This window comes from Leguminivora glycinivorella, unplaced genomic scaffold, assembly GCF_023078275.1.
Source record: "Leguminivora glycinivorella isolate SPB_JAAS2020 unplaced genomic scaffold, LegGlyc_1.1 Scaffold6, whole genome shotgun sequence".
Lineage (NCBI taxonomy): Eukaryota > Metazoa > Arthropoda > Insecta > Lepidoptera > Tortricidae > Leguminivora > Leguminivora glycinivorella.
The window spans coordinates 459,090-487,051 of NW_025952831.1; the positions used below are offsets into that span (position 1 = coordinate 459,090).

The 27,962-nt window shown below is 37.6% G+C and overlaps 2 protein-coding genes across 2 annotated transcripts in view; one reads left to right on the forward strand and one right to left on the reverse strand.

Moving 5' to 3' along the window:
* Positions 1-6,023: 6,023 nt before the first annotated feature.
* LOC125242090 overlaps positions 6,024-27,962 on the forward strand; it is a 37,750-nt gene continuing 15,811 nt past the window's right edge. Inside the window, exons 1-6 of the mRNA XM_048150798.1 lie at positions 6,024-6,769; positions 11,864-12,051; positions 13,190-13,280; positions 14,154-14,261; positions 16,499-16,602; positions 17,447-17,640. Of these exons, the coding sequence (XP_048006755.1) occupies positions 6,638-6,769; positions 11,864-12,051; positions 13,190-13,280; positions 14,154-14,261; positions 16,499-16,602; positions 17,447-17,640 (817 nt within the window). The 5' untranslated portion in view covers positions 6,024-6,637. The remainder of the gene's footprint in view (positions 6,770-11,863; positions 12,052-13,189; positions 13,281-14,153; positions 14,262-16,498; positions 16,603-17,446; positions 17,641-27,962) is intronic.
* On the reverse strand, positions 19,916-27,766 carry LOC125242092. Its single transcript, XM_048150800.1, has 4 exons — positions 27,606-27,766; positions 24,624-24,722; positions 20,660-20,774; positions 19,916-20,115 (listed from the first exon to the last, which is right to left on the reverse strand). Exons 2-4 carry the CDS (start codon positions 24,718-24,720, stop codon positions 20,013-20,015), a joined length of 315 nt encoding a protein of 104 aa, XP_048006757.1. The 5' UTR covers positions 24,721-24,722; positions 27,606-27,766; the 3' UTR covers positions 19,916-20,012.

A 27,962-nucleotide genomic window follows, 5' to 3' on the forward strand; every position in this document is an offset into this window, starting at 1 on the left:
TTTGTGATCCCACTAAACAGGGTCAGGGATTTAGTCAAATGACTGAAATATTCTAGAGAAATGATGAAATGGATTCGCCATTTTGACATCCCTTAGAGGTTTGATCAAATCTCAGTTTTGGCCATTTCCCTGCGACATATACATACATACAATACATAGTTAATATATGTAATACGCTTGTATTCCGAAAAGGGCTATAAGGAGAACACATGGTACTGTGGGGGGTTGAAAGACCGAAATTGTGATATCGCAGTGACTGGTGCTGGGTCGGCAACGCGCATGTGACACCCCTTGAGTTGGAGGCGTCCATCCATAGGTTGCGGTGACCGCTTTCCATCAGGCGGACCGTATGCCTGTTTGCCACAGAGTCGACTTCTAAGACACCCACGGGAGGAAAAGGGGTGGTGAAATTCTTAGCCCCTTAGCTCCCTCACCACACGGGTTAACGGGGGAAAACTCTTAGGGCACCTTGCACCACCCGCTTAACTCAAGGTTAGTGGGCTGTCAACAGTCAAATTCCATATAAGATGGTGTGATGCAGGTGATCCGAAGTGCAATTTGAGCCCCCTCTCAAGACGTTTTTGTTAGTACGTACATCATCTAACCTAGCATTCCCGTACTAGGGTTCCTAATAGGTCAATTGTCTCAGACCATTGCCTATAGCCAAAAGTACTATCATTGACATTCTATTGCGTATCTCTCTATTACTCTGTATTGTTACGATAGAGTGAGTTGCGTAACGTTCGCGTCGGAGGGTCAACGATTGTACTTTTGGTTAAAGGTCCAGTAAATCTTAAGCATCCGGACCTCCCGCCCGAATGTACTAGGGCACCAGAGGTGTGAGGCAGTCAAGGATGGAGTTATCAATGAAACAATTTGTAACATAGCGTTGTTTAGAAAAAGATAAGTTGACAACTCACAGATGTATTGCGAAAAGCTTTTCTTTCGTATTTTTACGGAAACGTACGAACGTGTCATGGTATTTCAGTCTGTCTCAATACACTGTTTGAACTAGCATGATAAATACGATCGTTTCAATAAAAATACGAATGTTTTTTTGCACTACATCTGTATTTTGGCTAAGCGTGTAGTAAATCAAAGGTGGTATAGTGAACTAAACAATGAATACTGGGGACGCTATTGCACAACACCCTGCATTTTATGATTAAGCACTGAGACTTGGCACAGGTTGTTCCTTGGGTGGCCCTGAGTAGATAAAGATCGGGAGGCATCGAGAGCCCCCCTTAATTTAGGAGGGAAGAGGGGGGGAAGGCTGGCGCCGCCGCGCTTCCTTTGAAACCATATTTCTCTAAAACTATACAAAATAGGGCATGCGATATATCATTTTCGGATAAATGAAGGACGAGGAATTCATTTTTGGAACAAAAAAAAATGTATTTTAGAACAAAAATACAAAATAAAATGGGAAAATCTGAAAACAAGATTTTTTTTTATACATATTATTGCACATTTTATGAAAACTGTAATGGTTTTTTCTAAATAAAAAATATTATTTAATAGCTACATTTATCTAGTTTTAGAAAATGTATAATTTGTTATAGAAATATATTATAGGACGAGTGATAAAAAATAATTTACATCGCCCGATAGGGTGATTTGAATGCTCATTTCAATAAGTTTTGTCAATGATTTCAGGTATAATCACTATTTTTAACACACGAAAGCCGTAACCATTGTAGTTTATGGCTATTTTAGTGATTAATGTACTTAAAATAAAATAAAATACAAAAATTTTAAAAAATATTAAAAATGTGATGATTTTTTTTAACATTATCCTATTTTGTTCTTTCTACACAATATATATCTAAAAGCCATAAATATCAATAAAAAGCCACATTTATACAGTTTATAAAAATATATAGTTTGTTATATAAATATATTACGAAACGCGAGATAAAAAATAATGAAAATGAAAATTTTAATGTACGGGTCAGCTTGCATTATTCGATGAGGTGAGGTAAAGGTACTACCCGCTATGCAGTGGAGTTCGTCTAGTAATACAGAAATATACTTATTCTAATAACGTTTACACATGTAGGTATATCACGACCCAGTACAGAAAATTGTAAAAGTCCTATAATATAGTTTATTTTGATTGTAAAATAAAATTTCATGTGACTTATATTGCAAAAAAAATGTCTTAATCACGTTCTCCTCTCCTAAAGCAGTTCTGCATGCATAGGCTTGAAGATTTTTTAGTTTACTAGCAGAATTTAGTTACTTCCTTTGGGCCCCCTTAAATCGGTTTTACCAATCCATGAAAGATAAAATAAAAATCGTCATATTCTTCCTTTCAGTATCAATGATAGTTAGTTATTGCGCAATAGTGCCATAAAAAATAAACTAGATTCGTATTAGCATTAAACATTAATGATTTTTGAACTAAGACATTGCTTTTGTACAAAGGAGAACCTCAAAAAATGGTCTGACTAGACGAAAACATGTGTATCGGGGCTAGTACCTACTCAAGGCTCTCAAAAAGTGTAGCTATTTTGAGTTATTCAAATAAAACAACCTGAATAGTGTGAATTTAATTATGTATATATCACAACATCCACTGCATAAGCACATCAGCTCCGAACATTTAATTTAAAAAGTCTTTTTTTACGGTTGCACCTTACGCGCCACTGTTTTTTATTACACCTGCATCCGACAATTTCGAGGCATGTTTCTGCAGCAACAGGCAACGTTGCGGGCAAGTAGGCTCCCAAATCCCAATTGTTACAGACTTTCGTCCAGCCACAAGTAGCAAATAATGGCAAATTTTGAATTGGGTTTAGTTGACCCCATAAATGGACACCTTGATATACCTATAACCCTTACAAAAATGGTGCAAGGCAGCTTTTGTCGGTGAAATGCTGTTAATTTGGCGGTCTTTTTTGGTTAATAACTATTTTCGGCACTATTAACCAAAGTACAGGACGCAGATCTGGAATAATAAATATGTCAAGTAAGAATTATCCATAAATTATGCAAATCATATTTCACAAGATGTATTAGGATCAGATGTATATATCTGACCTATCATATCAATCGATCATTTCATGTAATATAAATAGTTAAATTCAGACTATATAGGAGTATGTTGTTTAATTTGAAGTACTCTAAATAACTACATTTTTTTGAGAGCTTTGAGTACCTTTACCTCACCTCACCTCAGCTGACCCGTACCGTACATCAAGATCACTTTCATTATTTTTTATCTCGCGTTTCGTAATATATTTATATAACAAACTATATATTTTTATAAACTACATAAATGTGGCTTTTCATTCATATTTATTGCTTTTAGATATATATTGTATAGAAAGAACAAAATAGGATAATGTTATAAAAAAGTTATCACATTTAATTTTTTTTTTAATTTTTGTATTTTTTTTATTTTAAGTGCATTAATCACTAAAATAGCCATAAAATACAATGATTACGGCTTTCGTGTGTTAAAAATAGTGATTATACCTGAAATCATTGACAAAACTTATTGAAATGAGCATTCAAATCACCCCATCGGGCGATGTAAATTATTTTTTATCACTCGTCCTATAATATATTTCTATAAATTATACATTTTCTAAAACTAGATAAATGTAGCTATTAAATAATATTTTTTATTTAGAAAAAACCATTACAGTTTTCATAAAATGTGCAATAATATGTATAAAAAAAAATCTCGTTTTCAGATTTTCCCATTTTATTTTGTGTTTTTGTTCTAAAATACATTTTTTTGTTCCAAAAATGAATTCCTCGTCCTTCATTTATCCGAAAATGATATATCGCATGCCCTATTTTGTATAGTTTTAGAGAAATATGGTTTCAAAGGAAGCGCGGAGGCGCCAGCCTTCCCCCCCTCCTCCCTCCTAAATTAAGGGGGGCTCTCGATGCCTCCCGATCTTTATCTACTCAGGGCCACCCAATGAACAACTGTGCCAAGTCTCAGTGCTTAATCATAAAATGCAGGGTTCCCATACAAGACATAGCAATAGCGTCCCCAGTAGAATCAATAACTTGTAAAAACATTTTCCCCTCACTAGCTCGGAAACACGTGTTTTGTCCTTTAATACCAGCGGGTAAAAACGCATTTTATCCACTAGTGGGTAAAGTAATTTGACCTTGAATAAAGTCAAATTAACTGCTTTAAAATTGATAAAAGTAGGTGAATCTAGTAATAAAGATGATTTACCACCTGTGGAACTACTGGAAGCAGTGATAAACGCATTTTTTGCGTTGTAGTTTCCTCGCTATAGTGAGGGGAAAAGTTTTGTGTTACACTCGGGTGCAAATTTATTTTACTTCTCGTGTGTTAAAAAACTCGCAAGTTCAGAATTCTATTCTCGAACCACTCGCTTCGCTCCTGGTTCAACTATAGAATCCTTTCACTTGCTCGTTTTTCAATTCCACACTCGACGTTAAAATACAACTTTGCCCCCTTGTATAACAAATAACTATTATTTACTTTTGCAACATTTAATATAACGACAAACCGTCACGAATAGAGATAACCTAACCTAAATAATTACTTAAGAGGGCTTTCATGTGAAAAATAGTCAAATCGCAACCGAGCGGTTAATGATACCGTTTGTAGTATCAAATGAAAGCTTTGCGAGTAGTTTACAATCTAATTGGTCTAAAAAAATATGAGAAAATGTCCAGAATTGGTAATAATTGTGACGGTGAAGGATCGTTTTCAAAAAATAGCCAAAAATAGATAATAGAAATTTATAATCACTAAGGCATAAGAGCAATTTTAGTAAACGTTGCAGATTAATTTAAGTAGTACGAAAATAACTTCGATGTGATGTAGATTTTCAGTTAATTTTAGGTAATTTCTGAAAAAAATTGAAATCATCTGAGCCTCGTTTACTCTTTTTCAAAACCTTATAATGAAAATGTAGTCTGAGAAGATTCTAGTACAGGATATACGTATTATAAATTTACCAGTTTCAGCATTAAAAATTGTCCAAATTTTACAAATAAGATCGACTAATTCAGCGGGTTTTCCTAAACGTGCATCAGAGAAAAAAAATCATAATTAATTTAGTGAGTTAATATTCAAAAATCCAGTCTGTAAGAATCAAGATAATAAGATGCTCCAATTGAAACTTGAATGAAATGTATCTATTAGATAACGGAAAGTGTAGTATTTCACCGACTAAAACTATCAATTTTACATTATTTTGACTTTTTCTTGAAAGCACCCTTAACGATAAACTATATCGTATTTTATTCTATAATTAGTCTTGGTATATGTAGAAGCAATCGTAAATATGATTGTTAAAGTAGGTAATACTTAGTGTATACGTTACTAATTGATCGAAGTAATAGCGTACCATGTCGCTGGTGGACTTAACATGGGGATTTATTTTTATTATTGAGTGGTTTTCATTTTGGTAACATACATACATACATACAAACACGCCTGTATCCCATAAAGGGGTAGGCAGAGCACATGAAACTACTAAAGCTGCAGTGGTATTTTGGTAAGTATATTTTTTTAATTAATTTCTAGTTACGTACTTATATTTTATTTTGTAGGTGGTCCAAAATATTGACCGGATGGTGGCCGCTATCGGATGTAAGAAGCGCCTGGCTTTGGCTCGTTGGGTGGACGACGTTCGAAAAACTGCGGGGCACTTCTGGATGAGATTAGCCCAGGACCGGGATAAGTGGCGTACACGAAACCACTGCTCAGCAGTGGGCGATTAATGGCTGAAATGATGACGATGATGATTTTATTTTAGTTGTTGCCCAAATAAAAGCTACAATATTACATGCGAGGAAGACTATTCTCGTAAAAGTAGGTACCAATGCAGTGAAACTCGCAAGCGAGTTCTTGCATCGTGTAAATGGTATACTTCATATACAACTTGCTTCGCTTGACGATCGACAGTTGCAGCCGGGCTCTCGCGTCGAGCGTGTCGAACGCGAATATAATAATATTATAATATTACGCGAATATAAATTATAACATACTAGCTACGGGTATGCGCATATATACTCGAATATTGCGCGAAAATAGCGCGAAGTGAAAATGTACATAATACGCGCTTTCTGGAGTTGAAGTTTAAAATTAGTGTTTATGGATTCAGCGCATGTGCAGTGATGCAGTTTGTGAAGTATTTTAGGATTTAATTTGTTAATAGAGTAGAGTTGGAAATAGAGAATAATAATTATTAAAAACCTGATTGATATTTTTGTTTCATTTAAAACATACTTTATGAAAAGTGAAAATATGTAAGAGAATTTTTAAAATAAAAGGTGTAAGTGAATATCCACGTCTAAATCCTTAAGTGTCAGGTGAAAGTGACTTAAAAGAACATTTCTCTTGCCGTAAAACCGAAAATATGTAAGTGAATTTTCACTTTAAGCCTTAAGTGAAGTTCAAAGTGACTGAAAAGAATATTTTTCTGGCTTTAAAAGTGAAAAATGTGTGATTTTCCACTTATAAAACCTTAAGCGAAGTTCAAAGTGACTTAAAAGAATATTGTTCTGGCTTTAAAAGTGAAAAATGTGTGAATTTCCACTTATAAAGTCTTAAGTGAATTTAAAAGTGACCAAAAAGGAACATTTTTCTGACTAAGAGCATCTAAAAGTGAAACAGAGTTTCCAAAATGACGAAATGACGTCCTGGAGCGCTGAGTTGGACGAGGCGGCGCAGTTGGCGACGAAAGCCGGCTGCTGGCATACTCTGCTGTTTTACTTACTCTGTGCCTTGGCCGCTATTCCTACGTCCTTCCTGATATTTTCACAGGTAAGTTAAAGTAATCATAAGTTAATATTTTAAAGACAGACGGACAGACACTTCGAAATTATGGCCACGACGGAAGCTCTCATATTTGTAGGTAACTAGCTTTTGCCCGTGGCTTCGCTCGCGTTAGAAAGAGATAAAAAAGTAGCCTATGTCAGTCTTCATCCCTTCAACTATCTCCACTTAAAAAATCACGACAATTCGTCGTTCCGTTTTGCCGTGAACAACGGACAAACAAACAAACAGACACACACTTTCCCATTTATAACATTAGTATGGATTTAAAATAATCATCAATCGACCAAACCTGGTTGCTGGCATAGTCTGCTGATTTACTATTTCTACGTCCTTCCTGATATTTTCACAAGGAAGTTAAGGTAAAAAAGCCTATCATTTAAAGACAGACGGACACGACCAATTATAAAGGTTTCGTTTCCATGATATTTTACGTCTTTAAATACTTAATCATAGAATCGAGTTTTTAGCCCAATTGCCAGAACTGACAACCCAGGACAAACTATCCTGGCGCCTTAGAGTGAGGAGACCCGACCCCAAATAACGGGACCAGGGTTGGACAAAGAAGAAAAGAAGAAGAGAATCGAGTTTTTACGTGTAGTGACAGCTGGTTTCTGGCATGCTCTGTTGTTTCTAAAACATCTGAATTGTTTACCAATTACTCTGTAAACATTTCTCTGAACGGCAAAACTTTTATGATATCGATACGGCTATGTATATTAGTTTAGGCTGGTACCATGAGTCCGCCATTTTGAATGATTTCCAAATCATTCAAAATGGCGAAACATTTCATAGAATATGGTTACAAAATTTCACGTAAATCGGTTGAAAATTGTGACCCGTAGACGAGAACATCCGGACATACAAGATCAAATTGCTCCAGTTGAAACGTAGACGTTACTAACGCTGCGGTCAAATAATTTACTTATTTAGAAATTTACGAGGATCTCGACCATGCCTACTTGGTTGCTACCATACCATACTTAGCCACCATAGTTAAACGATGACATTTTTGGCGTTCTTACAAGTTAATGTTATACTTATTACCAACTCAGGCCCCGTAGCCGAATGGCATTTCTCCGACGCCAAACGAAAGCGATACGCCGCTGGCTCTGTCGCGCCAATACGCAAGCGCGATAGAGATAGATATCTACTAGCGCTTCGTTTCGTGAGCGTTTCGTGAGCGTTTGTGCCATTCGGCTAGCCAACCAGGTGCCGTAACCGAATGGCATTTCTGCGACGCGTAACGAAAACGAAACGCCGCGAAAGGTAGTTTGGCTCTGTCGCGCCAATACGAACGAGCGATAGAGATAGATATCTACGAGCATTTCGTTTCGTGAGCGTTTGTGCGATTCGGCTACGCACCCTGGTTACTCTGTGTGTGGAAGACACTTTGTAAGTATTGTCACCAAAACATGTTGCTACCATACTCTGCTATTTTACCTGTTCTGTGTCGTTACTGCTGTATCTAAATCTATATCCTTTTTGATATTATTGTAAGTTAGTCTATTTTTCTGAATGGTCCAGCGTCTGATATTAAAATTCACGTCTTTCTATTTACTTTCTATCTACGACCATAGAGGAACAAGTAAGAAGAGTGGTGTGTGTGTGGATTGAGTGAGCACCTTCCGAAAATAAAAAAAAATATGCTAATCATTTAGTAAAAGTTCTAAAACAATTGTAAAACGAATCTCTGAATTTGTAAAAAGATAAATCAAAAGATACAGCCATTAACATGTGCTCACTCAGTTCTCACAAACTACCAACGAAAACAGTGAATATATTCATTTAACATATAATATTTATATACTAACATTTAGTAAAAAATAGGCCAACCTACCTCTATAAATATTAGATCACCTAGTGACGTATTAAATTTTTTACAATTAGTTTCTTATGCTCACTCAATCCACACACTTTTGAAAAGCCGAATTTTGATGAAAAACATAAGATTCAGACCGCTATTATATGTGTATAGTTTAGTAAAAGTGAAATGGGAATTTGTAAAATACAAAACGAACCACTAACGTGTCAGGTTTTTTTATAATAAATTTTTGTAAGTGCTCACTCAGTCCACACGTTTTGAGAAAGTTAAAAATGTAAATATCTTACGATTTGTAGCACCTAAGACACTCGAAAGTACTTCAACATTTAGTAAAAATTTTTACTAAATATCCACCATCTAATATTTTATATTCGTTGTCTGGTTTTAAAGATATTCAGACATAACTTTTCTCATACAAATGTATCAAGTAGGGTGACCACACTATGTCGGCTCCTGATTTTCCCCACCTTCCCATTGTCATATTGAGATTCGGGAGTTTCGTTCGTTCAATTTTGATAATATTAAACTAATACCATATTAATTCTCCATCTGCAAACTGTTTTTAGGTTATGTTCTTGGCCTAGTGATGATGTGTATTGTTTAATTTTTATCGACGTCAAGATAATAACCATATCGACATGCATGCATTAAAAAGGACATGAATGATAATTGGTAAGAAACAAAGATAATACTTCACCTATCCTTGCTACGCCCTATCCTTGTATTACAATATTATCTCACTCTGAATCATCTCATTACTTTGTAAAGCCATAAATGACAACGTATAGAGAGACAGAGTATAAAATACTGTAAATCTAAATATGAATGGCGCCCATAATAGAACAGTATGTTGAGTCGTGACACACTGTATGGTAGTTGGGTTTAAAATACACATACCGGTCTCAGTAGTCTTAATAGCGTAGGTAATTGGATATTTTTAGAAACAATCACTTCTAAAGAAAAAAAAAACAGTGCGTGGAGAAGTGAAACTTCGTAAACATTTTGTCAAGTGACCATCACGTTTTTGCTTTAGGTACGTCCATCTTTTTACTGTTTTAAATATTTTACATTGCTATTCGCTCAAATAATTGAAAAAACAAACATAAACTCATTTTGCACTCGATCTAAATGTGAAACACACACATTCCAACCAACCATTCCACTATTCAAAACCTATCTGTTACTGACTGAGTGAGTGACTGACGAAACGTAACACTGACTGAATGTTACGCGTTGAGTGAGTTGGCATTTAACGCAACGTAACACTGACTGAGTGTTACGAGCTGTCACTTCAAAAATGACCAGCCCTCTAACTTTAGGAGACAAGTAATACCATACACTAAAGAAAAAGCGATCAAGCCCCCTGGTGGCGAAGCCGGGAATCGAACCCGGGTCTCCATGTTTCATCCTATATACACCTAAATTACGTCTGTCACAAGACACCATAAATTCAGTTGAACTCAGGAACGGGCCCACACACGATTAGGCCGACCACTTTGTAGAATTCCTTACCAAAAAGGTTCAAAAGAAACCCTTATGTTTTCACTAATTGGCCTACTCAAGTGCTGTGGCCTTGGTATTTCAAATGACTTATACTAAATAGTCTCTGTCTATTCGCAGTAGTCATTTCCTTATTAACTTACTAGATAGTATGAGTATTTCATGAAGTCAGTTTCAAGAAGGTCTCGAATTTTTCCTATATCCCAACTAGCAAAATAGTCTTGGATTGCGCACTTTATAAGAGTAGTGGGCTTATAGCACTCTAATATTTGTTTTAGAAAATGTTATGCTCTTATATTAGCCTTAGACAAGTTAGTACGCACTCTAGAACTCTCTGTCTCATTACTTAGTCTCATATGTGTATATAAGCGCATTTTATAATACTATTATAAGCTTCTTACTCCTACAATAACATTTACGTAGATTCATTGTTCTTGAGAGTAAATGTTCTTATAGTCCCCTTCTCTAAGTTTATTTGATTTTATAATGGTCCTAATAAATGCTCTTGTAAGAATGTCAGGCTAATATCTGCATAACATAAAAACACTATAAGTACATGCCTATTTCATCTTATTCAAAACTATTATAAGATCAATAGCAGTAGTTTAGTAAGATATTAGAGTGATATTGGATCATTTGATGTTATAATAGCCTTAAGAAATGCTTTTGTAAGAACTTCAGACTAATATCAGCATAACATAAAAATACAATAGTGCATCTTTTTGTGACCTTATTTAAAGCTATTATGAGATCAATAGCAGTAATTTAGTTCGATATTAGCGTGATATAGAATAAACATACTTAAATAAACAATAGATGAGATTAATATAAAGGGATTAGACCTTAAATCGATTTTGGGAACACAATTGTAAGTATACAACCATTTCACATCACCAACATTGCCATTTGAATAAAAAGTAAAAACAATAAGTATATTTGTTTTTATAGGGTCAAGTGATATAAAATCAGGTCAAGATAAAGAAAATGAGGTTTTATATAGGTATAGCAAGGAACCCTAAATTAATTAAACATGGCCGTATCATTGGTATTCAAGAATGCTAATATTAAGTAAATGATCTTATAATAGTCTTCTAGCGCACTGAGAAAATGCAACTATAACAATGGCGTCTTTTTACTGCAAATATAGAAATAAAATAATTAACGAGGATACAAAATACTATTATTTGAGTGGGCGCATGAAATTTGAAGTGTAAATAAGGGTCCATTTTACAGTAAATAATATTTTCCAAATACTTACTGCGCAATATGAAGAAGCACCAAGGATAATAAACACGCTATTATAAGTTTATAAATATTACTAAATGGTAATTCGTACCTTCAGTGTTTATTTTGTCACAACATTTTTTTATATTATCACGCTACAGACCAAGCGTACCGTGTTGTCGTACAAAAATCAAAATAAGCTTGTTTAGGCTCATAAGAGTCTAACGTTGGACCAAAATAAGCCTATGCAGGCTTATAAAATACTTACCTGAAAGCGATATTAGTCTAAGGAGGCTTAAATTAGTTTTGGCATGATTACTGTAAAAGCGAACAGTATGCAATAAAAGTGATATTAGAACGATATTAAAATAAATACGCTTATAATTGTGCCCAAATCCAGGATTATACGATGATATAGAATCAATATAAAACCAAAAAAATGTAGTCTTGAGATCGTTGTAAGCGCGACTTTTGCTAGTTGGGATGTATGTTACATTAATTTTTGCCTTTAACATCATCAATAACTGTTCCAGGTCTTCACAAACGCTACCCCTGAACACTGGTGTGCACCATCTCCAGAACTCGAGAGCCTGGCTCTGCCCGATCAGCTGATCAGATCCCTGACGGTTCCAGAACAGAATGGAGTGTTTGACAGCTGCCGCGCGTACTCTGTGGATCCGCAGACGCTGTTCGTGGTGCTGAATGATTATGTTGATGAAAGGTAAAGTAGATAAACTAAGAAACATTGTTAATTGAATACGGGTTAAGAATGTGTTGACTGTTAAAGATGTTCACCATTCACTTTCCTCCCGTCGGCATTTGTGGGAAATGGCCTAGGAACCTGTCGCTGTCGCTTCACTGCTCATCATCATCATCATCATTTCAGCCATTAATCGCCCACTGCTGTGCATAGGCCTCCCTTCGTGTACGCCACTTATCCCGGTCCTGGGCTAATCTCATCCAGAAGTGCCCCGCAGTTTTTCGGATGTCGTCCACCCAACGAGCCAACGGATGCCAGGCGCTTCTTACATCCGATAACGGCCACCATTCGGTCAACATTTTAGTCCACCTGCCATCACTCTGCCTGGCAACATGCCCCGCCCAATTCCATTTTAGTTTGGAAATGACGTCACCCACGTCCCGCACCTTGGTGCGGCGTCGGATCTCGACATTCCTCACTCGATCTTGGAGTTTAATGCCGAGCATGGTGCGCTCCATCGCTCTCTGTGCTACCCGCTCTCTGTGCTTCACTGCTATCTTACGTTTTCTGTCAATCCCTAAATTTCTGAGTCTTTTGGCAATACATGTGTGCGATTATGTATGTAAGGTACAGCGGGGCAAATCTCGACTGGGGGACAAATGTAACTGGTCTATTTTTTCCATGTTTTACAATGTTTGCATTATTAAACAGAGTGTCCACCGGTTATATATGGTAGGCGTGTTCTGTGGATAGATGTAGAACTCAACATCATAGTGTAATAATGGAAAAAATGGAATAGTTACAATTGTCCCCCAGTCCAGATTTGCCCCGCTGTACCTTACAGTATAAGACTTCCACTGCTTGTGATCATCTAAGCTTAAAAGCTGTGAAGCAATTTTCGTGTATTTCTTTCCTTACTCGTTGTACGTGTCAACGTGTGTTTATGTTATTTATTTATGTGTTTTATTAATTAATTTAATTCAGTGTTTATGTTGTTTTCTATAGAAAGCGGATGCAGCAGCTATTACACGGAATTTCATAACATTTTCTTATTAATTTTCTGCAACAATAAAATTTATATTGAAGCTACTCCACTGTATTCGTAATCTAACCAGATATCTCTGCTGTAAGATTCTAATGCAGCTCTCATTGTCAATAGAACAGAAATCATCCGGGAAGGAGGAGTGATGCGCAAGGTGACTACAAGACGGCTGGTGCCCGCTGAAGGAGAAACAGAGAGAAAAGAACAGGTGCGTAGAAAACATACCTACTCTTACTAAATTGTAACTCTTGGTCCATGGGGTCCCAGCGCGCATACGTTTTAGCAGAAAATGCGAACCGTCTGGTTGGCAAAACTGGTAGCTAAATTACTGGTAGTTTGCTCGTAAAGTGTATCATCGTTGTGATACAATAAGTTGCCGCCAGCAGTCTTGCCATTTATTGCTATCACGGTTCCAAATAAACACATGGCAAATTTTACATGCTTCAACTTGCAACTGTATGTCCAATGTTTTATATGGGTTCTTTTGAATCTTTGTGTTCTAGCTTTCCTCTGCCTAAGAACGCAGGCCGCTACTTAAGCTAATTTTTATACCTCGTTGTCAAAACTGAATTATATTATTCTAGTTTTTAGATTTGTCAATAAAATACTAAGGTCCGACCGAGATTCTCGGCCGCGAATAAATTGTATGAAGTCTCGGCCGAAAATCTCGGCCGGCCGAGACTATCGGCCGAGACTTCATACAATTTATTCGCTGCCGAGAATCTCGGTCGGACCTTATAAAATACGGTCAAGTTATTTTGCTAATTATTCTAAATAGTAGCAGGTGACCCCGACGTGAATCTTCTAACTCCCTACAAGATTTTTTTAAAATTATGGTCATCAATAATCATTTGAATATAAAAGTAAGGCTCTTGTCGGTGAAGCTCGATGAAGTTGTTTCCACTGGGATCTCACTGGGTCACCGAATTGGGATCGATCCCAAACAGCGATAAATTTATCAATTTTGTTTTGAAATAAAAAGATTTATCATTGGCATACGACGTAAATACGTCGTTTATGTATTCTATTCTTCTGTAGATACTTCATAGCAATATTAAAGAACTTATTACCTATTTTACAGATAGCGAAAGTGACAGACGCCATCTTGAAGCTGAGAAAGGAGCCCACACCGTGCAGCAATGGATGGAAGTTCAGCAACAGCCAGTATGAAAGGACCTTAGTCACTGAAGTACGTAGGCCATAGAGGATCTAGTATTATAGAGCCATCTCTCGACAGGCTTAAAACTTTTGAACCTTAGTTTTGAAAATTAGGTCCATATTCTTTGTGTTAAAATGTCAAATATTAATATTAGCGCCATCTAGCCGAGCGTCCCCCAATCTGTGTGGTTTTGAGGTACGTTTTTTTCTTACACTTTAGCTGCCTATACGGAGTTACATATGTCTTTGACGTAGACTGACTTAACTTTGCACTGACTTAGGCAGTAACAGTACCATCGTCGTATGTCAACTTCGTTATTATCAACCCATACAACTCGTGGATACTTTGTAGCGTTTGAAATATGTTTTTGCTGACCGCATCAACAGCGTAGGTTTACGTTTTAACTCGATTTGCTTTTGTATGTCCGGAGGTTCTCCTCTACGGGTCGCAATTCTCAACCGATTCTCATGAAATTTTGTGATTAGATTTTTGTCGCTCCAGTTTTTGGAAATTTAGAAAAATGCAGCTGCAAGTGACAATAGCGTAATATTTTAACTAATATGGCGCCAACGACTATCGTGACTTGACTCTGATAATGATTCTAAACATTAAGTATTTAGTATCACTTGCGTTTTCGAAGCAGGTTGCAAGTAGTGTGTAGTAGTAGGTAATATAGTGGATAAAACAACGTTCCAAAAGTCGCCACCGAGAATCATTTTCCTATACCAAAGACATATAACTCCGTATAGAGTCTAAGAAAAAAACTGCTCAGTAACATAGGTACGGTGGACTAGATGGCATTACACCTTTGGGGTACGCTCAGCAAGATGGCGCTAATATTAATATTTGACATTTTAACACATATCAAGCTATTAAGAATATGGGCCAAATTGTCAAAACAGGTTCAAAAGTTTTACGCCTGTGAGATGGCATTCTATGTGATTACACATTTTACTTCGACAGTTAACTCTCTATAATACTCGATCCTCTTTGCATATACTAATGCGCAGTTAACTAAGGTTAATTACCTACAGAATGCGTGAACTCCTAGTATAATTATGTTTGAATTGATAACAGTTATTAATATCAAAACAAAACATTAACAAGTATGTCGAAGATTTCACAACCACGCCTTTGCCGCCCTTTGCCCTGCGGTGGATCAATCGATAGATAAATTATCATGCATATTTCATGGCTAAATGGCAATCGGAAATTGATATTTGCTACGAAATTGTAGTTGTAGAGTTTACTAAGGTCAATAGGGATAAATGTGTCATAAGGGTAAGTTTGTTCGGCCTTCAAATTTGGCCAAACTCACAGTCACAGATGGTTTTGTGAGTTCACAACACAAGCCTTCTTGAGCTTACCGTGGGCCTCAGTCAATTTGTGTAAGAATGTCCTATAATATTTATTTATTTATTTATATTTTTGCTACTTGCTACTCACGATTAGGCCGTTTTCACATTATCCGATCCGATATCGGATGTAGGAAGGATGTAAAATGTAAGATTTATGCGCTTCCAGGCCTTCATTTATGTATTTAATAGATCACTAAAAGACGATAATATAAAACGCAAAAATCGCGAATTTAATGCAGATGGCACTCTCCTACAACAGTTTTTGTCCGAGGCTCCAACGAACTGCCGATATCGGCAGGACGCTTCCGACATTTTTGGCATGCCGGACCCCCCGCCAGCTGTCGGCCGATAATATTTGTGTGTAGGTATGCGTATATAATGTAGGTATACGTTTGTAGTAGTGCGCGTGACAAAAATGGCGTCTATAAACAGCTGTTAATGATGAATTTCTGTTGAAAAAAAAGATTGTAATTCATCGGTCCGAATTACGGATACTATTTTTTTTTACCCTTTAGTAGATATAGTTAAATGAGAAATTATTTATTTTACCTGCCACTCTTGAGTATTTTTATGCTCGTTATTTTAATTTTACAATAAAATATTTGAAATAATAGTGCTTATAATTATTAAATATAAAACTTTAAAAAAATATTTTTTGATACAAAATCGTACTTCATTGATTTGGAACAATATGTTTTATCGGACCGACATCCGACACTGTCGGAAGCGTTTATCGGATGTAGGATATCGGTCCTACATCCGATATCGGATCGGATAACGTGAAAACGGCCTGGTGCACTCTCAATAAGCACCGGTCATTGCTTAAACAGGCCAAATGTGAAGGTCAGAAACACTTCTCCTTTCGAAACAATTACCCGTATTGACCTTAATTGAATATTTTGTTTTCAGTTCGCGTTGGTGTGTGACAATGACTGGCTGCCACGAACCAGCAACACGCTCTTCTGGGTCGGTTCCATCTTCGGAAACCTGTTCTTCGGGTGGATGTCTGACAGGTTCGTTATCAATATTCGTCGAAGGGCATTGTAAATAGTTACATTCGCTGAAGAGAATTTCTACTTAAGGGTTTTGACACTTTTGACAGAAGACAGATGTTACACGCTCTGAAAAAGTTGCAAGGTGGATTGACACCCTGTGATTCGTACGAGTCATAAGAAATTTCAGAAGGGTTACCATGACGTACTAAAGACGTTCAGTTTAGGTTGAGAGAAAGGGACACAGCTATAGCAGTTACATAGCTCCGTCCCTCTCTCTCAACCTAAACTGAACGGCTTTAGCACGTCATGGTAACCCCCCAGAAGTCTACAAAACAGTGTTAGAATGACGCTTGACATGTACTGATGCGTCAATTTATACAGAAAGTCAAAGTAAAGTCAGTTAAAGGCAGTCTTCTACAGGTATTGAAGAAACGCGTTACTCGGATATCAAGTGACCCTTTACAGAAATGATGACAAATTGACACAGTCATCGTCTTGCCCTTCCCGTTCCGTTCTCGAGAACGACACAACTCCACTCACAAGTACCTAAAGCACCACTGATAAGCAAACAAGTTACATCCATACTAATATTATAAATGGGAAAGTGTGTGTGTCTGTTCTGTTTGTTTGTCCGTCTTTCACGGCAAAACGGAGCGACGAATTGACGTGATTTTTTTAAGTGGAGATAGTTAAAGGGATGGAGAGTGACATAGGCTACTTTTTGTCGCTTTCTAACCCCCTACTTCCCTAAAATGGGGGTGGAAGTTTGTATGGAGCACTCCTCAATTTTCGAATTTAACGCGAGCGAAGCCGCGGGCAAATGCTAGTATTTACATAAAATAAAGCCTAATTATTTCAACAGATACGGCCGCCGACCAACAATCCTGCTGATGATCTTTCTGGAAGTCCCTCTAGCTATATGCACTTCGTTCATCACATCGTATTGGGGCTACACAGCTCTCCGGGTGGCTGGAGGGTTGTTCTTCCCAGCTTTATACCAACAGCCTTTCATCCTGGCGTTAGAACTCATGCCTCCTGAGAAACGGACCTCTGCAGGTATTGTTTTAGATTTAGTACAAGCTAACTAAGAGCGATTTGCCACTGACCAACGAATTCTGAAGAAGAGGATTGTGGTTAAAAGATTTCTGGAAGTACTCCTACCTTATGAACCTCCTTCGTCACATCGTATTGGGGCTAACTACATGGCACTTCGGGTGGCCGGAGGCTTGTTCGTCCCAGCTTTATACCAGCAGCCTTTCATCCTGGCCTTAGAGCTGATGCTTCCTGAGAAACGGACCTCTGCAGTATAGTTTTAGATTTAGTACAAGCTACCTAAGAGCGATTTGCCACTTACCAACAAATTCTGAAGAAGAAGACTGTGGTTAAAAGCTTTCTGCAAGTACCCCTGACCTTATGCACCTCCTTTACAATACAATACAATCCTTTATTGATAAAATAAAATTTTACACGTCAGGTACATTGGCATGCTTACTGTTAGATTAAAAATTGCATTAATTATTAACAGGAAAGGCTGAGTGAGCGAATTTTATATGTATGTGTCTATTTGTATACTTACAGTTTTACTCATTTGATACAGTGTTAGGTCTCGTAACAGGAATCAATTGAATAGTGTGCGTAAGACACCAATTTAGATTTAAGTTTTTCAAAGAAAAATTTATCGCTGGTTGTTGATTTCAACTCGAGCGGGATTTTGTTATATACTTTAGGTCCTACCGTATGCATACACTTCTTAGACTTGGCTAGTCGTGTTTGAGGTGGATAATAGTTATTTGTTATACAAGAGTGCAAAGTTGTATTTTAACGCCGAGTGTGGAATTGAAAAACGAGCAAGCGAAAGGATTCTATAGTTGAACCACGAGCGAAGCGAGTGGTTCGAGAATAGAATCCTGAGCTTGCGAGTTTTTCAATACACGAGAAGTAAAATACATTTGCACTCGTGTGTAACACAAAACTTTTCCCCTCACTATAGCGAGGAAAGTACAACGCAAAAAACGCGTTTATTACTGCTTCCAGTAGTTCCACAGGTGGTATAACATCTTCATCACTAGATTAACTCCCTTTTATCAATTTTAAAGCAGAAAATTTGCCTCTATTCAAGGTCAAATTACTTTACCCACTAGTGGATAAAATGCGTTTTTACCCGCTGGTATTAAAGGGCAAAACACGTGTTTCCGAGCTAGTGAGGGGAAAAGTTCATTACGCCTTCTGGAAGCCGTACCTCGTGGGTTGCTGCAGGTCGGGAACTGTGCTATGTTGCGTCTCACGTATTTTGCGACTTCGAAAATGTATGCACACGGCAGGGTGAGAATTCCTGTCCGTTTAAAAAGTTCTTGAGCTGGGTGATCCCATGGGACTCCAGATATACACCGAATGGCTCTTTTTTGGAGTCTGAACGGCCTAAATCGGTCCGCAGCGTCACCCCACAGGTCGATACAGTATGTAAGTAAATAATGAAAATAGCCTTAGTAAGGTTTTTTGACGTTGCTGTTATTTAGGCAGGGGCTAAGTCTACCCAGGGCAAAGCAAGCGGATGACAGGCGGTTACAGAGTTGGTTGATATGGGTCCTCCACGTTAATCCTGAGTCAATTATCAGACCAAGGTATTGAACTTGATCCACATGCGGGAGAAGTTGACCGTTGCAGCTTATATGTAAGTCATGCCACGCAAGCAAAAGCGGATTATATAAGTTTTTTCAACGTTCAATACACAACGTTTATCACATGGTATTGGAGCGGTGTGCTCTGTATTCTTATCTTTTTTTTTTGTTTTTTCGGAAATGAGATTTTTTGAGGACGGAAAAGGAAAAACTGAAATGTTGTGGCCTTCACCATAGTGATAACTGTCGCTCGACAGTGACACTTATACATTGATTATGTAATCAATAAATAGTACATTACATCAGAGGCCGGGAAAATGAGGATTTCCGGCCAAGTGGGTATATACGGCCGAGCGAGCGTGCGAGCGAGGCCGGATAGGGATACGAGGCCGGGAATCCGTTTTCACGCCGAGGCATGTATAGTGCTTTTCTCAAACATACAATGAAATAAATAAAAAATGCTCTAAAGGACAATATTTTATAAAAAAAGTTACTTTGCAGGCCTAGGCCTGAAAAATAATATGAAATCCCTTTACAGTCCTTTCGAGTTGTTGCGCCCAAAAAGCGATACTTCCCAGCCCATTTTAAGGAACGTAAAGACAATATTTCATTGCATGTTTGAGAAAAAAATATTGATGCTGAGTAACGAAATATTGACGCCCTCTGGTTACCAGAAACAAAGCTCCTCACAGAAAATAAATGAAACTTCCTAATACAAATGAAAGAAATGTTTATTGTTATAATATAAGAATGGTTAGAATTCAACCTGTATTATGAGGTATACTACCTACCGGTTAACTTCCCCTATCGTTATTGCTTCCCTGTAGTAGGTCGGTTAAGGTTTGTGGTTGTCTCCGTAGTTGCCATTTTTGGGAAGGGACAACACATATCACTGCCCGGGCAGGGGTTATAACTGCGAAATAAATAAAAATATTTTTTTAATATAAACACGCTACAGAGAGCAGAGGCAGCAAAGGCAGAGCAGAGGGAGGCGGGGGGGGGGGGGGGCAGAGGTAGGCTAAAGAAAAGATGGCGGGATGACCTTGACGCATTTTGCAGCGACAAATTGTGATGAGTGGCGGAAGAAAGGTGAGGCCTTTGCCCAGCAGTGGGACACAATTATAGGCTAGGGAATAAAAAATAAACACGCTAGGTACTAGGACATCTAATTCTTCGCGGGGTCCTTGCTCACGAGACCTGTGCACGCAGCCACCACAAAAAAGTAGATTTTTTAATGTGATGAAGCATAGAGGAATAAGTAAGGGAAAGGTTGTAACTGTATAGATCAGTAAATGCGGGTTATTTGTATAGGCATAGTTAAGTGACATCTAGCGATAATCACAGGTCAATCACGCGTCAAATAGCGTGAATTATCAGTACCACTACTCGAGTGGCAACTTTCCATCAGGCGGACCGTATGCTTGTTTGCCACCGACGTAGTATAAAAAAAATCTTACTGGCTTTCGCTGTAGTCATCCAAAAATCCTGGTGGTATCACAATTGTTTCTGCACACTTGCTCTCATGGACGCAAAAGCCTTCTTGTCCGTCAAGTCTCAGGCAAGACCATTTTTCTGTTAAAACAGGTAAAAAATGCGTTAAATAATTAGTGGGATGCATGTACGGATCCAGGATGGGGAGGGGGGGGGGGATGCATGATGTTCTTATAAAAATACGAAAGTTATTATAAGTCTGCCGTTCAGATTTGAGGAGTTACGTTCTGACGATCATCAGCAGTTCCACTGCACCAAATTGCACTGTTCTGAACGTAAATGCATGCTGTTCATATAAAAACACAAAAATCACTATATCTATGCCTTTAAGATTTGAGGACTTCCCTTGACTTCTCTAGGATCCCATCATCAGAACTGGGTTATTGGCTAATCTGTCCTATTTTTTACTTATTGATAATTGCCGCGATGTAATTGTAATTGCCATAACTTTCGCAATGAAATACATAAAAAATCATTATTTTGCTATAAACTCGTTATTTTTGTATGAAAAGGTGCAACGATTTTTTCAGAAATGATTAACTCGTTTCTATATTACACGAAAATGATATACGATTTGCCCTAGTCGCTAAGAGCAAAAAGAAGTAATACCAGAGATTATGGATATAGTAGATATGTCCACCCCATACAAAAAAATGCGACCGCCTAAAAGCACGGCAAATGTAGATGGCGTTACTACAAATTTCTTGTTGCCTTGAGATCACTGTTAGATGGCGTTAAGTGTCACTTTTGAGACATAAATCTTTAAAAGAATATAATGAATTTTAGGACTCGTAACGCCATGCATGTACTAGATTGAAAGTTAGTTAATATTTCGCCACCCTTTCTATCGCTTAAATAGCTCAGTTATAGTAGCGTAAGACGATGGCCCTGACGTCGTGGGTTCGATCCTCGGTAGTGAAAATCTTTTTTTTTTCTTTTTTTTTTAATATTTTATACCCTTTTCAACCATCTCCTTTTAAATAGTGATTTTTTTAAATATTAGATTCACAACCCATTTCATTGAAATTTTGTTAGACACATGTAATGCAATAAGTTTAAAAATTGTCTTTCAGTATTATAGTATTGATGGAAGGTAACCTAAGGTTCAACATCGTACCCATCGTACCTACTAACAGCAATACTCTGTCTTAACTAACCATAGACGTTATGCTCTTGTAATAAGGATTACAAATGTACAGTGACAGTTGTCCAGTTGCATGTACCACATTGAAAGTTAGTCTAGATATATTAATATCGACAATTACAAACCGTCAGCAGATGTTGCTTTATAATATAATTAATAAATAAAGATTTTTTTGAGTGTAGGTGGATATTGTCGATTTTGGTTTCGCTCAAGAACCTTTGCGAATACGTTACAGACTAAGGTGTAAATTATCTACGCATTTTGTTATGAAAAACGATACAATATACGGCTTAAACAAAACGCGGAATATAAATACATAACAAAAATTGCCTTGTGTTGCTTAATTCCGTGATTCAATATATGTATGTATTTACAAAAGCTTTGCCGCCATCCACGTCTTACTCAGCTTTAACATAAGACTGAAAATCACTTAAACATTAGTCTTTAGAGTCAAAATCTTTTTACTATTTTTACAATGAATGAATGACAAGTCTAGCTAGGAGGTTTTCCACGAACACCAGAGTTTGCGATATATGGCTATACACCGTGTTTCACTTAACACTAAAAACCTGAAAACAGTTTGTTCAGAATCGAGAGTAGAATCGATTGAGCTATATCTTGATGGGGGTAATATTTTTATTTAAATTTGTATTATTAGTTATTTTTTACGTGCCCATTCTATTGTACTCGTAATACAACATTGTGTATATCGCATTGCTAGAGGTTGTTTACCTTTTTTCAGTATTTAGGGGTATTAATACTGGCCGGTTACTTGGACGATTATTTTTTCCACTACTAGTTTGACGTTGTTTGTCAGTTTAATCTTAATGTTTATCATAAGTCATAACAAATTGAACTCGTACCTAGTTACAACCTTGTCATTTTGAATATTGAGTTTATTTGCTTACTGCGATTACCTGTCCAATTTGAAGTTTACTGTGACAAAGCTTTAAAGTGTTTTACAGTGACATCTTAGCTGTCTATTGGTAAACCTTATGTCGTTGCAGTAACGTACACAAATAAATAGTCTTATGGTTTATAATGGTAGTTAGCAATTATTTTATTGAGTGTAGAGCTAAAAGTCAAGTAGAGCTGTACAGAAAATTAAAAATTCAATTTAAAAAAAAAGTAACGATCAGATTAAAAGATGAATACTCTAGATGAGTTTAAAAAAATAAAAATCAGTTGGGGTGTCTGAGGTTTTGAGTGATACCGGAAACACCGTGTATATGTCACTCTATATGCCTGGATAGGAGTAAAAGAGAAAGATGTCCGCAATGTGTTAACCCAGGACAGCAGTAAGCCCTCAGTACTAGTACTGTCACTGGCTGTCATGGCCAACCTACTGCGTTTCGATACTGGTAAAATATCGAAGTATCATTCATTATGTTCTTTTTGTATCTAGGTTATTAATTATATACGAATATCAAAATATCAAAATGATGATAATTGATGAATATCAAGATGATTTTTAGTTTAAAGCAAGAAGATAAAAATATTTTCAGAAATATGTACCTACTCTTTTTATATAACAAAACGCATCCATCAGTCAAGCGCCGTGTATAGCCATCGTCTTCTATTTCTGAATTGATTTTTAATAATAATTTACTAAGGTCTAAATCAGTTTACGACCAAACTGTATATATGTAGTTTGTGCTAAATCGGATTAGTTTGACCCAAGGAACAATTTTGCCTAGCACATTTCCAGAGGCAAAAGAGCAAAGTCGCGAGCCTTACTTATCCTACAGCACGGGAAGCATGGTCGCGCGATAGACGATAAAATATCAGGCCGTCCCTATCGCACTTACAAATAGTGCGATAGGGACGGCCTGCTATTTTATCGTCTATCGCGCGACCATGCTTCCCGTGCTGCAGGGCAATCATGGTCGCGCGATAAATGATAAAACATCGGGCCGTCCCTATCGCACTTACAAATAGTGCGATAGGGACAGCCTGATGTTTTATCATTTATCACGCGACCATAATTGTCTGCTTGGGGGCCGATTTTTGAATTTCACGGCGTTCGAATTCAGAAAATTGTCACCGAAATTGCCTACTATTTTCAGTGACAATTTTCTGAATTCGAACGCCGTGAGATTCAAAAATCGGCCCTCTGGCAGAGAAAAGAGACTAATGCCTCTGGTCACCAAACACAAATATGGCAAAGGTAAAATGAGCATAGTTTGAAAATTATAAGTTCTAGCTATATACTTCCAAAGTCAATATTGTAGAAAATTTTATGGAGAATATACTTCTCATAGATATTGTCATGGTAGCTTTCACGGTTTGCATGGAAATGTAAAAAAACTGAAAACAGGGATACAAAAGTGGAGGGAAGGAGGGGAAACATTGACACCTGGGCGTGTTTCTACTTCTATTTTTTCTTATAACCCTATAAGCTATATACGCCAAGTTTCATGCTTTCTGCCAGACGGGACTATAGATCTGGTCAAGAACTCGTACTACTCAGCATTTTATGCTGCGCAGCCATTTTATTACAAATTGACTGCGCATTGATTAACACGCAAATTGACTAACACAGTAGGTAATAACGACCGGTCTTGCGCATTCGGTCTGCTACGCCGCGGTCTCGGCGATTTGTGCGATGAGCACAGATATTTGTTCCTGAGTCATGGATGTTTTCTATGTATATAAGTATGTATTTATCTATATAAGTATGTATATCGTCGCCTAGCACCCATAGTACAAGTTTTGCTTAGTTTGGGGCTAGGTTGATCTGTGTAAGGTGTCCCCCAATATTTATATTTATATTTTATTTTACTTACCAGAAGTAGGGGTGAGGTCTATATCATATTCGTCAATCCCGTCAGCTTGCGCCAGTGCCACGCACACACTCAACATGAATAGCTGGCGCAGTTTCATAGCTGGAAAAAAAATCCAAAATCAGCTTTCCTGTGAAACTGATTCACAGAGGAGATAGACCTGTAGGATAATACACACACACACACATTTATTGGCGCAACAACCCAAAATGAGTCTTGGCCTCCGACACGAGTGCACGCCAATCATCCTGATCCTTAGCGACGTCCCTCCAGTTGTATGCTTGGAGATCGTTGCAGATTGCAGATCCGCTTCAACGGCATCACCACAACGATATCGGTCGTCCACAGGGACAACACAAGGTCCACAAGGTCCCGGGTGGCTAGCCGAATGGCACAATCGCTCACGAAACGCTCACGAAACGAAGCGCTAGTAGATATCTATCTCTATCGCGCTTGCATATTGGCGCGACAGAGCCAGCGGCGTATCGCTTTCGTTTGGCGTCGGAGAAATGCCATTCGGCTACGGGGCCAGGTGCTCTAGTAGCCTAGCGATAAGTACGTGAGACATTCGTTCCGCAGGTCGCGAGTTCGAGTTTTTCGGAATTTATGTGCGAAATGTCATTTGATTGCCAGTCGCTTTTCGGTGAAGGATAACATCGTGAGGAAACTGTACTAACTTCAATAAGGTCTACTTACTTACCCTTTGGGTTGGAAGGTCAGATGGCAGTCGCTTTCGTAAAAACTAGTGCCTACGCCAAATCTTGGGATTAGTTGTCAAAGTGGACCCCATTGCTCCCATGAGCCGTGGCAAATGCCGAGATAACGCAAGGAGGATGATCTGGGTCTTCCACTTGGCCTCCGTCCTACTGAGGAAACTATCACTCAATCTCGAGTATCTCGACTAGTCTCGTTGGAAGATCAGCGCTGACCTCCGGGTCACCATTATGCTGAGGTAGTTTTAGTCGCACACTGATTTAAACTTTCACGATTATTACAAATACGGGTAATGCCTTCTGTTATTTTATGTAGTCATACGCGATTAAGTCCCGATTTAAAAATAACGATGTACCTATTTATTAGTCATACTTTTCGCATAGTGTGTTTTTTATACATACATACATACAATCACGCCTGTATCCTATAAAGGGGTAGGCAGAACACATGAAACTACTAAAGCTTCAGTGCCACTCTTGGCAAATAAGGGGTTGAAAACGAAACTGTGACATTGCAGTGACAGGTTGCCAGCCTCTCGCCTGCGCCACAATTTAACCCATATCCCATAGTCGCCTTCTACGACACCCACGGGAAGAAAGGGGGTGGTGAAATTCTTTACCCGTCACCACTCAGGCACAGGTTTTTTTTTATAATACAGTATTTATTGTAAATATGTGCTGATAATGATATTAACATAAAATCACAGATCAATACAACAAGATGGCCCTTACAGGGCGACTCGCGGTCACCAAGCATACGACAAATCAGGTTTATAAAAGTTTGAACGCGTGCGACACCGATCAGTAGCGCCCAAGTATACGACCCGCTAACAGTGTCCGTGTCCGCTCGGGAAAAAATCTTAAATAATCAATTTTGGTTGCAAACAATGGTCTCTTACAGCATAAAGTGGTGTGGCAAGTCTTCTAACACTTCTACATGTAAAAAAGATGGAACAACATTCCACAGTTAAGTCAAATTAATTATTTTGTTGAATATTGTTTATTGTCCGCGGAGTTCATTTATACTGGTCAATATGGTTGTGCTGAGCGGCGCCGAGGCGCGTCCATCCCTCTTTACCGAGTTAACAATGTGATATGCTATCCCTTTCACGTAAACGACTAGGCATGGGGCCATGTTAGTTTATGTCTGTTGCGGGAACTTCGTAGTCTTCGTACTGCCGTGTACCATGTGCTACCATTTTATGAAATATAAAAGAAAGCAGATTTGTAATAGTGAATAATTATCTAGAATCTGTAGAGTCTGTAGTGGTATTTAGTTCATTGATTAGTTTAGAATATTTAGTTGGTTATTTAACTTAGTAAACGTAAGTAAAAATGCACAGTTTAGTTATTAGTTACTAGAATGATTTTTATTGAGATGCTATCACAATTATCATCCTCCTTGCGTTATCCCGGCATCGGCATTCGCCACGGCTCATGGGAGCCTGGGGTCCGCTTTGGAAACTACTACCAAGATTTGGCGTAGGCACTAGTTTTATGAAAGCGACTGCCATCTGACCTTCCAACCCGAAGGGTAACTAGGCCTTATTATAATTTAATTATAATATTATAATTTTTTGCAAAACAAATTCACCACAGTACTGGTACCGGTACCATTGTCTATAATAGACATGTCCCATTCCCATCCCTACTGCTAATCATAAAGGCGCGCCATTATTTGAAACGACCAATGGCAGCACCGTGCGCGCCCGCCTCACCCCGCAAGGATTGGTGATTTGCGTCTCGAACAATATCGCTTGCATTTGGCTTCTAGTGGGGTGTTCTGTGCATAAAATATACTAAAATCACGAAAATGTTGCCTCTGTCACTTCAATCAGGTAAGCTCCTTCGAAAAACGTATACAGGGTGTAACAAAAATGGTGGTGATCCGTTTAAGGGCGTATTCAGTATCGTATTCTTATCAGGAAAAAGTAGGATAAAAATTTTTTTTCGCAAAAAAATTTTTTATCTTTGTATGGAGATTCGACCGATTCGCGCGGCCCGGCTCATACAAAAGTGAAAATTTTTTTAGCGAAAAAAAAATTTTCTTCTATTTTTTCCTGATAAGAATACGATACTGAGTACGCCCTTAAACGGATCACCACCATTTTTGTTACACTCTGTATGTATTGCACATTGTGTAGGTTTTAAGTTTATAACATTTTGTTTAAATATTTTGATTATAATGATTATGAATAGAATGTGACAAATTGAACAAAACAAGGAAAATGCTTCTTAGAATTGTTAAAGCGTATTATTTTTTCTTACTCACCTGTTTTTTTATAAATCTTTACAATAACTATATCCCAAGTACCATAACACAACTTATTTGAAACTTTTTCAACGTATGTGCAGTTTCACCGAAGTTTTCAATATAAGTAATATTTTTTCTTCAAAATATAAACTTTACATGTATTTTAGCATCGCGTCTTCTCTGATATGAATCTGGATTCCAAGTAGTTTATAAACCAGTTTCATATTGTTGTCCCTACAACTTGTTTTTAGCATTTATGTAAACAAAACCATGTTGACAACGTGACAGAGTCCAAATACATGTAGCTATAAGTTGACCATTAGTACATTTTAAATATAAACTAAAATCATTGCAGATATAGTCCCATAAACATAT

Bases quoted from the DNA above. Each gene is read 5' to 3' on its own strand.
- LOC125242092 (XM_048150800.1), bottom strand. From the start codon at position 24,720: ATGAAACTGCGCCAGCTATTCATGTTGAGTGTGTGCGTGGCACTGGCG. The intron at 20,775-24,623 runs GTAAGTAAAATA...CTGTTTTAACAG, and splicing joins AGACCTCACCCCTACTTCTG to AAAAATGGTCTTGCCTGAGA. The intron at 20,116-20,659 runs GTAAGATTTTTT...TTTATTTCGCAG, and splicing joins GATGACTACAGCGAAAGCCA to TTATAACCCCTGCCCGGGCA.